Source organism: Rutidosis leptorrhynchoides, chromosome 8 (assembly GCF_046630445.1).
Source record: "Rutidosis leptorrhynchoides isolate AG116_Rl617_1_P2 chromosome 8, CSIRO_AGI_Rlap_v1, whole genome shotgun sequence".
NCBI classification, from domain to species: Eukaryota; Viridiplantae; Streptophyta; class Magnoliopsida; order Asterales; family Asteraceae; genus Rutidosis; species Rutidosis leptorrhynchoides.
The window spans coordinates 263,144,410-263,159,443 of NC_092340.1; the positions used below are offsets into that span (position 1 = coordinate 263,144,410).

At 31.0% G+C, this 15,034-nt stretch overlaps 1 protein-coding gene across 1 annotated transcript; it reads right to left on the minus strand.

The window, feature by feature from the left end:
* Positions 1-1,039: 1,039 nt before the first annotated feature.
* On the minus strand, positions 1,040-3,037 carry LOC139862162 (large ribosomal subunit protein eL20y-like). Its single transcript, XM_071850722.1, has 4 exons — positions 2,902-3,037; positions 2,670-2,785; positions 2,510-2,573; positions 1,040-1,597 (listed from the first exon to the last, which is right to left on the minus strand). Exons 1-4 carry the CDS (start codon positions 2,911-2,913, stop codon positions 1,256-1,258), a joined length of 534 nt encoding a protein of 177 aa, XP_071706823.1. The 5' UTR covers positions 2,914-3,037; the 3' UTR covers positions 1,040-1,255.
* Positions 3,038-15,034: the final 11,997 nt, after the last annotated feature.

The window sequence follows — 15,034 nt, forward strand, 5'->3', positions numbered from 1 at the left end:
CCCTTCACCATCTTGTGAAAATAACTCGTGTTGCTATCACCCTCCTTCAACCAAGTAATCTTCGATTTTTGTTTCAGCTGCCGCTCCTCTTCTAATAAAGCCACATTAAATTCCTTAAACTTTAACATTGCATTATCACGAATCTGAGCAGAATTGGGGGTTTGAGTCCAGCGCAATCTCGGCAGGATCAAGCTCCTCTCTAAGGGTAACAACCTTTTGGTGAATGTTACCCTTACTCCACATAAGTTTACGCATTGGTTTTTTTAAGTTACTTAACTTTTCACCAAACGAAACATGTTGTATCCTTGAACCTCCATGGGCCAACCCTCCTTAACACACTTTCCGAAATCTTCATGATCAACAATGTAACTACTAAATCGAAAAATTTTAGGATGATTTACTTCACTACTCGGAATCTTAAGGACTACTAGATTATGATCCGATATACGGTATGGTTGAAATAACGCTTATGCATTCGTATCTTCATATAGAAAAGCATCATTTACCATAACTCGGTCAATCTTCTTTAACATACCATTATCAACGTTAGGGTTTTGATTCCAAGTAAACCGAAGGCCCATTTGGTTAATATCAACCACTTGAATGTTATTTATAGATTAAATTGAACTCCCGCATAGCGATTGTAACTCTAGAATCTAGATCCTCCAGTCAATGTATCATCAAGGAATAAAGATGCGTTAAAATCGCCCATCAAAACACACGGATGACTTCCAATAAACCCTTTATGCCTCTCCAAATCCTGCCATAATTCACGACGAGTGATGTAATAATTAAGCAAAAATTATGTTCAGACACAAACTTTTAAAAAAACAAAGTAGCCCAACCTATTCAAAAGAATAAATGCTCATCAATCATTCAATTATTGTATTTTGTATTTTTGTACTATTGTATTTGTATTATTGTATTATATTATAAAGAGGATAGATAGATTACAGATTATTATTTAGAAAGTAGCATACTGTGATGATCTATTTCACTTAAATTTTACTGGCTAGGGGGACCATCTGCTATTTCACCATCCGCTAAACGGCACTTGATACCAAATGATACCAGCCAATTTCTTCCATACCAAAAATCATTGTGATCATACATCAAACCATATTATAAAACCAAATGTATTGTAACATAACAATCACCATGAGTTGCTTATAGTCTATAATTCTCAAAGCAATAACACAAGTCTCCATTTAGAACAAGAGAACAATTAACAGATACAAATAGATACCAAAACCGTTCAAACAAACAGGTTAGGTCTTGAAGCCTTGTATGTGGTCTTGAGTTTTCTAGTTGGGGGTCTAACTTTCTTGAACACCAATGGGAACTTGATTTTGGAGTTGTGGAATTGTTTTGTAGACTCTCTCTTGCAAAGCTTTGCTGGAATGGTTGCAGTCTTGATGACCTGGATGCAATGGTGACGGACCCTGTGACGAGAAGCCATCTCGGTGTACATCTGCTCAATTGACCCGTTCAAAGTTGTATCTCTGTACTCCTTGTACATGTTGTGGTACCCGGTTCTAGATTGGTACCTCAACCAAATGCCGTAGTTCTTGATTGTTGTCGGGTTTTTCTCAAAAATCTACAAAACCAAAACAAGAAATGAGATTGTATCAAACATCAACCAAACAACTAATTAATAAGAACGCAATTATTGGCATCTTGGTAAACATTTTCAAATTTTTACAGTTAAAAACCCAAAGCCTAGTATTTGCATTGCTAGTGAACATACCTTTTTTAAACTAAATTTAGATGAGATTAAACAACGAAAGAAAAAAATCATATGCAACTTAACATCACGTTAATCATTTATTTCAGTTCGGAAAAAAGTGACAACAGTTAGTGGAGGGCGGATCTAGGAATCGAAGTAACGGGTGTCAATAGTTAAAAGCTCAAAAAAATGTGCACTTTCCAGATGGTGTCACAAAATAAAATGTACACTATCCAGTGGTGTCACTAGTAAAAAATCCAAAAAAATTTCCACTATATTGCGTATTTCAATAATAGCCCGTGCTACCACTGGTACTAATGTAAATCTGCCCCTGACAACAGTGACACACCAACCGTGATAACAATCATCATCTTAAAATTAACCATAAAAAATATTGCAATCCCGACAACTCAAACTAAACATAACAAATTACTAGCACAAAAACAACGGAAGATGTTAGTTCAAAACCAGACTAACAATATTATATTTCTGTTAAATTGTATATTTATTGTTGAAGTTAAACTTTATGTCCATGTACCTAACTATAAAACATCTCACAGAATGAGCATTTTAATACTAAGGTCAAAATTTTAAAATTTGAGGCATCTAAAAGCACATATAATAAGTAGGATTCTAGTTTATTAGATCAATTCTGATCATATTTAGCAATTTTATCTCAAAAGCAATTATACATTACATTTTACATTTATATAAATCTGCAATTCACATCTATAGCAGGAACAAATAATACGAATATATGCAAGCATTGTAAGTACAATTAACCTCATTAATAGCAAGCATCTGACCATTGCTCTTCTTGACCTTCTTTAACTTCCTCAAAAAATACCTAAAACAATTTCAAACAACATTAATTAATTACTCCATAAATCAAATAATCAAAATATCATACACATAAGTGACGTCAGCAATGAATAATACGTACCAGAATTTGCTTTTAGCACGGACTTCATTTGTGGCCCAAAGCTTCATACGATAAATCTTCGGATGCTCATCTGTTTCAGTTGGTAGAGCTCTTCCTACAACCTGAAACTGATGAAACTGCAAACACAAATATTTTACAATGCGATACAGAACAGTGTGATTTACTTAATTCGTGAATGATAAAATTGAAATTTCAATTGAAAAATCAAGATGCATGTGTAGGATAACGATACCTTGTAGCTCATTTTTGGAATCTGGTGGTGACCGATCTTCGCGCAAACTACTGTGTTTGAGGCGACGATGAATATGAATCTAGGGTTTATAGTTTGTTGTTGGATTACATGGCGTTAGAAATATCTGTGGGCTGGCCCATTTTAGAGAAAGCACTTTTTATGAACTGTTTTTGGGCTTGCAAAGCTAATGTAGCGCTTTACAAAATTAAGCAATTAAGTGGACACATATTATCTAAACATATAGCAACACAAACGAGAACAACACAAATATAAAACAAATCCATGAAATTAGAGAAGTATCGCTTTCCCATCTAAATGCATGCATAAATAATTTTAGTAGATATTGTCCGCTTTGACCTCCGGCTTACCTATCATTTAGCCATTCACAGTCTCACAGTTTTGCTTTTCAAAATGCGTCTACAAGTGGAGGTATCCACACCCTCCCTTATAAAGGGTGTTTCGTTTTCCTCCCCCACCGATGTGGGACAAGGATGTAGACTAAAGATAACAACAAAATAAGTGGGTCCCATGAAGGATCATTAATGTAACATTGTGTAACGTGTCATTGTAATTATTGTATGTAAATACGTGTGATTAGTGTGCTGGCCATGTGGGCCATAGGAACCAATAATGTAAGATAACGTGTATGGTTTACGTTTAAAGTTAAATAAGTGCGCGGGCCACAGCAATAATGTAAACGATCAATAATGTAAACGATCGTAGTGCGTGGGTCCCAGAGCATCTGTAAATAGTGTCATGGCTCGACTATAAAAGGAAGCCTTTGTTTTAGTTTGTACTCAGGTTAAGTTTGATAATAAACCTCACTGGTTTCTTTCTGTTGAATCTTTTAGATTCTGAATAGCAGAGCCCCCGTCGTTGAGTCCTAACCGATTCTGAATAGCGACACCTATCTAAGCATTATATATTCGTTGTTTAAAAGCACAGTTTAAATATAACCCATCAAACATATATTCATTGTTTAAAAGCACATTGAATATAAACCTTTATATATCAATCACTATAACAATCACTCATTCACGTATCAAGATTAACAAAGTTAGGCACATGCCAATAATAGAAGCAAAGTTAGGCAACCATCGTTTTCATTATTCATTCATGAATTCATACGCATCTTCCATATTTAAATCTAGTAAAATCTAATCGGATCCTCACGATCTAGATTAAACTAAACGTAATTCAATTCCGCACTAAGTTGAAACGTTGATTTGATCCGGGTATCAGAGCTAGCAGCACGATTCAAGAAAAGCTGTTGCACCTTCAGAATTCTGCATCAAAAGCAATCAAGAAAAAACACTCAGGTATGCTTACAAACTCAAAACTTGAAATATGAGTAATATTGAAGAACAAGTTGAAACTTTAACCAAACTAATGGCAGCTTTAGATATACCTGAAACAAACGAAGAAGCAGATATAATATTTGATTATAGTTTAGAAGAAGAAAATCCTTATACATAATATAATTTTGCTCAAAAACGGAAAAAATCTGATATTGAAGAAGAAAATTTAAGACAATTTGATTATAAGCCGCCTTCACCAACTGAAAATTATTTATATCAACAAAATATGATAAGAAGTAAAATGAATAAATGGGAACAAATACCACCACAGTACATACCTAAAGTACCTATAATAAATACTAGCGATGAAATTTTAAATATTGACTGTGAAACGAATATAGAAGAAAGAATACAAGATTGGTATAACCAAATGAGCGCACAAATTCAACTAACTAATGAACTAAAAGAACTCTCACCCATAGAATTGCTAAACTTTATAATTCATAAAACTTCAGGAAATGTCTTTAGATATTTAGAATCTTGGACTGTTGAAGAAAGAGCTATGGTAGCATCAATCGATGTTATAACAACATTTGAAAGTATCGTAGGAAAAATTGTCCAAGAATTTACGGGAAGGAATCCTAAAGTTGAGGTTTCTAATGAATTATTTAGAGAAATAGCTTTTTGGCATATAACTAATTTAAAAATATACAATATGTACTACCTAGAACCTTTCATATGTGAATTCTCTGAGCAATATTACAAATTAAGTGCCTCACAAAAGAAAATAGCACTAGATATGTTTTTTAACAAATTACCTGAATCAGTTGCCACAAGAATTAAAGATGACTACAACATTAGAGATAAGTCAAAAATTGAAGATAGTCTAGGAGCACGCATTACTGAAGTAAAAACCTGGATGAAAAGTGAATGTTTAATTAAAAGAAAAAGCCAGAAGAGAAGCGCATGTAAAACTCTATTGTAAAATTTAAAGTAACCAAGTTGGAAGATATGGCTGTGAGAAGCCTAAAAATGGAAAAAGAAACCATATAAATCTAGGTATAAGAAATCTTATAAAAATGATGAACAAGGGTATTTTAGAAATAAAAATCATCACAGACAAAAATATCCGAAACAAGAAGATTCTAAAGAGCAATATTGTCCATCTAAGAAAAAAGACTGCAGATGCTGGCTATGCCATGAAATAGGACATTACGCTAATAATTGTCCAAAAAGGGGAGAAAAAAGAGAAACAGAAATATTAAAAATCGCTTATGACCTAGGATACGAACCTTTAGAAGATTCTGAGATAGACTCTGATATAGAAATCTATGCATACACTAGTGACGATGAAAAGAAAAGAAATAAATCCAAATTGACAGGCATGCATACCATTTCATAATATCTACTATCCAACTATAATTAACTTAATAATAATCTTGATGAACTCAGTGACTCGAATGCAACGTCTTTCGAAATATGCCATGAATGACTCCAAGTAATATCTTTAAAATGAGCAAATGCACAGCGGAAGATTTCTTTAACACCTGAGAATAAACATGCTTTAAAGTGTCAACCAAAAGGTTGGTGAGTTCATTAGTTTATCGTAATCAATCTTTTTCATAATTTTAATAGACCACAAGATTTCAAATTTTTCGTATATATACATCTCATATCAGGCATTTCGCAAGCTGCATAGAGATAAAAATCATTCATATGGTGAACACCTGGTAACCGACCTTAACAAGATGCATATAGAATATCCCCATCATTCCGGGACACCCATCGGACATGATAAACTCGAAGTACTAAAGCATTCCAAATTCCAGAATGGGGGTTGTTAGTTCCCGTAGATCTACCTTTAGGATTCGCGTCAATTAGGGGCCAGTTCCCTAATTCTTAGGCTACCAAGCTAAAAGGGGCATATTCGATTTCGATCATTCAACCATAGAATGTAGTTTCAATTACTTGTGTCTATTTTGTCAAGCATTTATAAAAATTTCGTATGTATTCTCAGCCCAAAAATGTAAAGGGTAAAAAGGCAAATGAAACTCACCTATTGTATTTCGTAGTAAAAATACATATAGCGTCATTGAACAAGTGTAAGGTTGACCTCGGATTCACGAACCTATATTAATTATATATATTTATATGTTGGTCAATATTTGTCTAACAATTTAGGTTATGTCATAGTGTACCACAATCCTAATGCTCGAGACTAATATGCAGAAGTCAACAAAAGTCAATTTGACTCAAAATGATTTTCAAATTTTATACATGATTATCATATAGTTTAAATATCATCGTTTTATATTTTTAAATATTTTTAATAGATTTATTAGAGTAAATAATATAATTCATTTATTAATAAACAAAATTTTGTATTAAAATTATATAATAAAATATACTTTTATATATCTTAAATAATGAAATTTGTAAAGTTCATTTAATATCATAAAAATAATATGATATGTACTATTAATATAATTATATTACACGTAGTAAAATATCTTTGTATCACATATTTATTTGATAAAATAACATTGATAATAATAATAAGTAAAAGTTGTATTATTTTGTAATAATAATTATTATTATTCTATTAATAAAAATATCAATATTTATATTTACTAAAAATGACATTATGATAAAATGATAATTTTAATTATGATAACTTTAATATTTACGATACTTTTTAATATTAACTTTAAAATAATAATTCTATTTAAAATGATAATAATAATGATATTTTATAATAACAATGACATTTCTATTAAAATAATAATTTTTGTTAAAATGATAGTTTTAATACTAACGATACTTTAAATAATAATAGTAATGATAAAAATAATAAGAACGATAATTTTATCTAAATCAATATCTTACAATATTTTAATTTCATCATGATACTCATACTCATTATTTCCAAATCGATTCATTTAATAGCTTTTAAATTATCTTTTATATCGCGTTCGTGTTAATGATAATAATAGTAATTATAATAATTAGGTGTTACTAATATTAGTTTCTAATTATAATAATACTAATGGTAATAAATATTACGATAATATTAATGATAATACTAATTATAACTTTAACGATAATAACGATAGTAATAATAATAAAAATAACAATTTTATTGATAATACTTTTTATTGATAATGATAATAATAATAATAATAATAATAATAATAATAATAATAATAATAATAATAATAATAATAATAATAATAATAATAATAATAATAATAATAATAATAAGATAATAACGACGATAATAATAATCATTTTTAATAATATTACAAAGATTCAATTGACTATAACTTCTAATCCGTTCATCGAAACCATTCGATATCTAAATGAAAAGTTCTTAATTTTTCGTTAGCTTTCCAACGACATGCATATCTTATACCTTATCTCAACCACATATGTAACTAATTCAAAATTCAACATATCCTATCTAATGGCAATATCAAAAGTACAAGCATGTATAATCCTATATACTCGAGCACTAGTCAGGGATACACTATTAGTATGTAAAAATTAAATTATGAGTACTCACGTATCAATATTGAGATTCAATATTGCAGGAAAGGTACGTAGACGCAACGGAGATGATAAACACTAAATTGACCTCACGAGCATACCCCTGATCCATACCCATAACCTTCATAGCTATAACCCATAATTTTCTTAGCCTTATCCTACTCGCAAACTAGTTTTGAAAATTACTCGAACAGTACTCCGTCGTAGTATTTTATGTATAAATACTAATAATAACACTAGTAATAATAATAATAATAATAATAATAATAATATTAATCTTGATAATAATACTAATAATTATTATAATATAAATAATAATAATAATAATAATAATAAGAACAGGGGGAGTAATATATCGATGTATATGTATGTGTGTATACTGAAGCGAATTCGTTTGATTTAAAGACTTGGCCACCCATCTTCTGCCATGCGATCGCATGACTTGTGTGAGGGGCTTCCATGCAATCGCATGGCCCTTACATACAGCTCATATGCACTTAATCTCCTGCCGACACTCGGTTTAATATATATTAATATATATATATATATATATATATATATATATATATATATATATATATATATATATATATATATATATATATATATATATATATATATATATATATATATATTATATTTAATTTATATAATTACTTATATATTATATTATATTTACGTTCATGGTAAAAATGTAATTTTCGTTCAAATGACTCGTACGTTGTCATTCGACTCATGTACCACTTTCGGTTTTTCGAACGCATTTTCGTACATTTAGAAAACTAGCCTTTTACGTTTCGCGACGTGTACTCTTATTAATAATTTGACTTACTCATCAATAAATTATCTTATAAAAAAATGTAACTTATAAAATTGAGCGTTGTGGTCATTTGCTTCTATAAATCGGTGGCTCGTTGTTTATCAAAATATATTATTTTAAATCAAGACGTTTTATGACTAAGTTAAAATATATATATTTTTATATTTTCATTTCGAAATATAAATTTGGGACAATATATAATATATAGGTTTTCAAAACTAATAATATTCAGATTTATACATCTTGAAATCGTTTAAGTAATAAGAAATATTATTTCGTAACATTTGTATTTTTAAAGTTTAAAATTGATATACTTTATTTATAAAAAAAAATGTTTACAAAGACATTTTAATATTCCAATTACTTTATATTCCAAATCATTTTATCACAAAGGTTATAATAGTATAAGTTGTTATGTCATAAGACGTTCTTAAAAAGTCTATTATATCGAAATGACGTTTTCGTTTATGAACGTAAAATCATATATGAATCTTATCAGGTTTCAAGGTTTTAACTTCTAGTTTAATCATGACTCGTAGAATTAAGTCTAAAGGAAAAATCAAACGTAAGGAATCATCTTAATGTAAAATGTCGATCTATTTAACTTGTCAATATTTATTTTCTAATTTACCTATATTCCCTAATTTCACTTTCACAATACCTAATATGAAGGTTAATTAATTTATCTTATCAAAAGTCACGTGGCAATTATTGTAAGGCATGTATTGGAATTTAACAAAAATTTCCTCCAATCTGACTTGCTCTCGCTACTTGACACTTTGTCCTTACTCGAAGATCACTTTACCATTTATTCCGAATATCGTTAAAAAGGAAAGGTTTTTTAAATCAAAGTGGACCTCTCAATAGGGACTCGTAATCATCATTCAATGTATATGATAATTCAATCATTTAATATTATCTTCTAACTCCACTGATAAATATATTCTGAAACAAATACATTTATGTAAAGTATTATACGTCTAATACTTTGTTAATGTTTTCAAGTTATAATATATACACATATACATATATAATCATATCCGTCATATAATGGTTCGTGAATCGTTAGAATTTGGTCGAGGTTAAATAAATGTATGAACACCGTTTAAAATTCTTGAGATTTAAGTTAACAAACCTTGATTATCGTGTCGGAATAATATAAAGATAAAAGTTTAAATTTGGTCGGAAATTTCCGGGTCGTCACAGTACTTACCCGTTAAAGAAATTTCGTCCCCGAAATTTGATAGAGGTCGTCATGGTTAACAATGAGAATGTTATTATGACGATTATAGAGTTTTATCATGTTCAAGAAGTATGGATATAATAATTCGATTACTCGAAGCGTATGAGTGAAGTTATCGTAAATGAATGATATAAGATAATAGTGATTCGTCATATCTTTTGACGTCATCACAATCGATCTCCAGATTTAAGAAAATCTTTGTAATCTATATTGGATTTGATTTTTCAGTGATTAAGGAAATTATGATTCTCTTCGATTTAATGCGATAATCCATCTTGATTTCTCTGTCGGATATTTCACTATAAATCCACCTTCCTTTCATTTCTTTACGACTCACTCCTTCTATTCTTTCTTCCTCAACTCATATTTTAAAGTATTCATCAATATGCTTCATCCAGTTCTGATCCATGATATACTCCTATCTTTCATATCTGTCATTCTTCTTTTTCATCTACCACCGGAGGATTTTATTTACTTTTACTATTACCTTGGGGTTATAGTATTTTTAATTCTCCTGTGCCTTTACGTTGCAATACGTATTGATATGCACGGTTTGTAATTTACGTGTTGTTGTCGAACTTTATATTTTCTTTTATATTCAAGAGTTCCATACTTTTGTCTCCTCTTCCCGACTTCAAGTCAAGCGAATAACGATCCAAAATTCATAGGTATAGATCTCGAAATGAACATAGTTAATGTACTAAGAAGATAATTGTAATGGCATGACCTTGATTTGTCAAATTACCATAATACCCTGGAAAAGATCGAATCATCAAGAAATATTTCCTTGACATTTTTAGAGATTAAATATAATACCAGATTCGTGTATCATGGCACAAGATGACGTTATGATATGTGAATCGTCATGTCCCATTAGAAACTCAGCATGACTTACTGTAATATAATCACGTTGATCAAGTGTCATTATATTATACTAACTCATGCTTCAGTTCCCAACACTACTTCAAAAACATTCATATTTTAAACTCGGAGGTTTACAGAATATAGAAACTAAACAGTTTCCTTTTTGATGTATTACAGATAGCGCAAAGAGATAAATGATTTCGGATAAAAATATCTTCAGAAATATGGAGGATATTTATAATGGAAGATACGATGATATCTTCGAATTTTTAATATCAGAGGATGATGCAGAATATTATCCGCAGGGTTTCAGAGTTAGAAGTAAGGTATTCGTTAATGGCTTCAGCAGACACTGAATCATTTGGATTCTTTGAAGGCAGATTTAATCTTTGTGATTTGTACACAGCTTCCTTCATACTTTGCTCAATACGTTTTCCAGTACCAAATTTTTCGTTTGAGCTTTCCCAATCTACTACTCTTTATTATCAAACTTCTGACCGTAATTGCTGTCTACAGTCTTTATTACTTTATCAGTCTCTTTTCAAACTTCATAGTACTGATTCGTAGACTGGGGTGTTTTTCAGAAACTTCACATTCGAAATAGACATTATATGTATATATAACTGTCGTAGTAAAACCGCTGCGAGATTCGAGATTGATGATTGATGGTTTTCGACAGTTGATATGGCAATTATTGTTACAGGACGCAGGTGAGTAGATGATAAGGTTTCAATGAGTACATATAATGATTTTTCGGAGAGACTTACGCCAAAGGGGTAACGAGTTGCTGGTACATCTTCTGATAATGTCGTGGAATATAAAAGGTTCCCCGGTAACAAAATGGTAATCGTATACATCAGGGTTATAATAAGGTTACTCTGAATGAAAAAAAATCGGAGTTGACTTGCTGGAGCTGTGACAGAATTTGCTACTTTGAAAAGGATTCGCATGGTTATTTTTGCTAATAAATGCCAAAGGATTTGACGCAGATATGTGTTAAACTTTTACTTTGGTTTCGAGAGTTTCTCAGGTACATGACTGTGGGTAACATGTGGTTGCATCATCATTTCGATTGTTCATTTCTTGAAGTGTCTTTAGGAATTTTGATGGGTTTGAACACGGATTATAATTGTTAATATACATATGATGTTCTAACACAGTTTTGAAGTCAAAGTATAGCTTTGAAAGATGTAGAAATCTAAGAGTGATGTCTTCGGTTAGATCTTGACTTGAGTTTTTGATGGGTTAAAATTAGAATATGTAATTGAATTTGATTGAGAATGGTTGTTTTGATTTCTATGAAAGAATGTATATTGTTGTGAAAGTAGTGAGTATAGTTGATGATTTGTTGAATAGGAATCGAAGAATGTAACATATTAATTGTGAATTTATATATCTCTCGGGTATTACCTACCCGTTAAAAAAATTTTCACAATTAATATTTTGTACAATAGAATTTTATTACAGTCTTTATTAAAATATATATGTGTATATTTTCTTCTGATGTAACATAGATTTTAATGAGTTAAATTAAACTCATTTGATTTACAGTTGAAACTAGAATTGAGTAATCCCTAAAACTTTAGAAATTACATAAGTATTTCTCCAATGCTATTGAAATTATGAATCAATGCTTCGTTATTTGTTGATGCATAATGTTGGTGTTCATGGAATACTTGTGAACTTCGCAAGTTACGAATGATATTTCTTAAAAAGTCTCGAGTATATTGAAAATGTAAAATCAAACATGTAATTGAATAATACACTTGGATTATTATGAAACGGAATTCATTGAGTTGAAACAGAGATTGTGGTTAACGATAGTGAAGTTGTTGACGATGGATGTACATCATAGCATATTAATAATATGAATTAACCGAGTAGTTAAGATTCACACATAATAGCTTAGTACGGAAAGATTTATTTTGATCTTAAAATTTATATATACATATAATTTCTTTAGATGGAATGAGTTAATATATCATAACTCGTTGATACAATATACATGTTATTGATTCGTAATGATGTCTATAGTGATTCTTGAACTGATGGATTTTGTGATGTTACAGGTGCTGCTGATTCTGACGATGCTGACGGCACTGACTGTGCTGGTGATGTTAACGGTAATGTTGATGTTGTTGGTACAACAAGTCTGGCTTGTAAATCACGCACCATTCTTGTCAGGGTTTCTATTCTTCCTCCTATCATTCTGGTTCATTTATCTGATTTATGGTTAGGGCTAGAATAGATAATCTCTAAGACTTTAGAGATTTCATATTAGCCGTAGAAGGTTTCTTCAATGAAGTGATAGATTAATACTTCATCGGTTATTGTTGTTGGTACTCTATGGTGCATATGACGTTGAGACTTGAGGTACTAATCGTGATGTTGCGGTGTGGAATGCAGATGTTGTTGTTGGTGGTGGTGGTGATACTATTGGTGTTGCTGATGGTGGTACTGTTTATGCTGCTGGTGCTGCTGCTGGTGTTTGTAACATTTGCACCATATTCTCTAAAGCCACTACCCGAGCGTGAAGTTCGTTAACTTCTTCTATTACAACAGGGTGATTGTCGGTTCGGACGAGCGTATAAATAAAATCTAGAATTTGATGTAGTATGTAATCGTGTAGAGATACTCTGGAAATGAGAGAGAAAATGGTGTTTCGGACAGGTTCGCCGGTAAGTGCTTCAGGTTTATCGCTAAGAGGGCAATGTGGTGGATGGAAGGGATCACCTTCTTCTTGTCTCCAATTATTGAGGAGGCTACGAACCCATCCCCAATTCATTCAGAATAGATGATGGCTGATTGGTTGATCCATTCCGGTCACACTGCTTTCGGAGCTTGAGTGGGATTCCATTTCGGAATCCGAAGGACTTGAATTGATGACGAATTCCATTTCGTACGATTGAATAAATGATTTTTCGATATGAAATGATTTTTCAGCTATCGTGTGGTATTCTAATTACATAGAATATATATATATATATATATATATATATATATATATATATATATATATATATATATATATATATATATATATATATATATATAGAGCAAAAGATTTTCGTAGATTACGGAGGAATTTACGGAATATGTCAGGCAAAGTTTACAGTAACAGATAGGCTAAGTTATGAATTAGCAGATACGCTAAGATATGAATTTTGTCAATACACTATTCATGCAATCAATGCAGCAAGACGCTCTAGACTAAGAATGATAAGAAAGTAATTTTCCTAAGGATGATAAGTAGATGATTTTTGACACAAAATGATAAGCAAAACTTTTGACATGCATACACGGTCGAAGTCCAGACTCACTAATGCATCCTAACAACTTATCAGTTAGACACACTAATGCAGACCTGGTTCGCTAAGACCACCGCTCTGATACCAACTTTCATAAACCGTCCTAATCCATCTAGACAAAGTCTATATCGATTACAAACGATTCACAATAGTTGATTTCATCACGAGGTATTTGACCTCTATATGACACATTTTACAAACATTGCATTCGTTTTTAAAAGATAAACTTTCTTTACATCGAAAATTGACAGGCATGCATACCATTTCATAATATCCACTATCCAACTATAATTAACTTAATAATAATCTTGATGAACTCATTGACTCGAATGCAACGTCTTTCGAAATATGCCATGAATGACTCCAAGTAATATCTTTAAAATGAGCAAATGCACAGCGGAAGATTTCTTTAACACCTGAGAATAAACATGCTTTAAAGTGTCAACCAAAAGGTCGGTGAGTTCATTAGTTTATCGTAATCAATCGTTTCCAAAATTTTAATAGACCACAAGATTTCAATTTTTCCGTAAATATACATCTCATATCAGGCATTTCACAAACTGCATAGAGATAAAAATCATTCATATGGTGAACACCTGGTAACCGACCTTAACAAGATGCATATAGAATATCCTCATCATTCCGGGACACACATCGGACATGATAAACTCGAAGTACTAAAGCATTCCAAATTTCAGAATGGGAGTTGTTAGTTCCCGTAGATCTACCTTTAGGATTCGCGTCAATTAGGGGCCAATTCTCTAATTCTTAGGCTACCAAGCTAAAAGAGGCATATTCGATTTCGATCATTCAACCATAAAATGTAGTTTCAATTACTTGTGTCTATTTTGTCAAACATTTATAAAAATTTCGTATGTATTCTCAGCCCAAAAATGTAAAGGGTAAAAAGGTAAATGAAACTCACATATTGTATTTCGTAGTAAAAATACATATAACGTCATTGAACAAGTGTAAGGTTGGCCTCGGATTCACGAACCTATATTAATTATATATATTTATATGTTGGTCAATATTTGTCTAACAATTTAGGTTA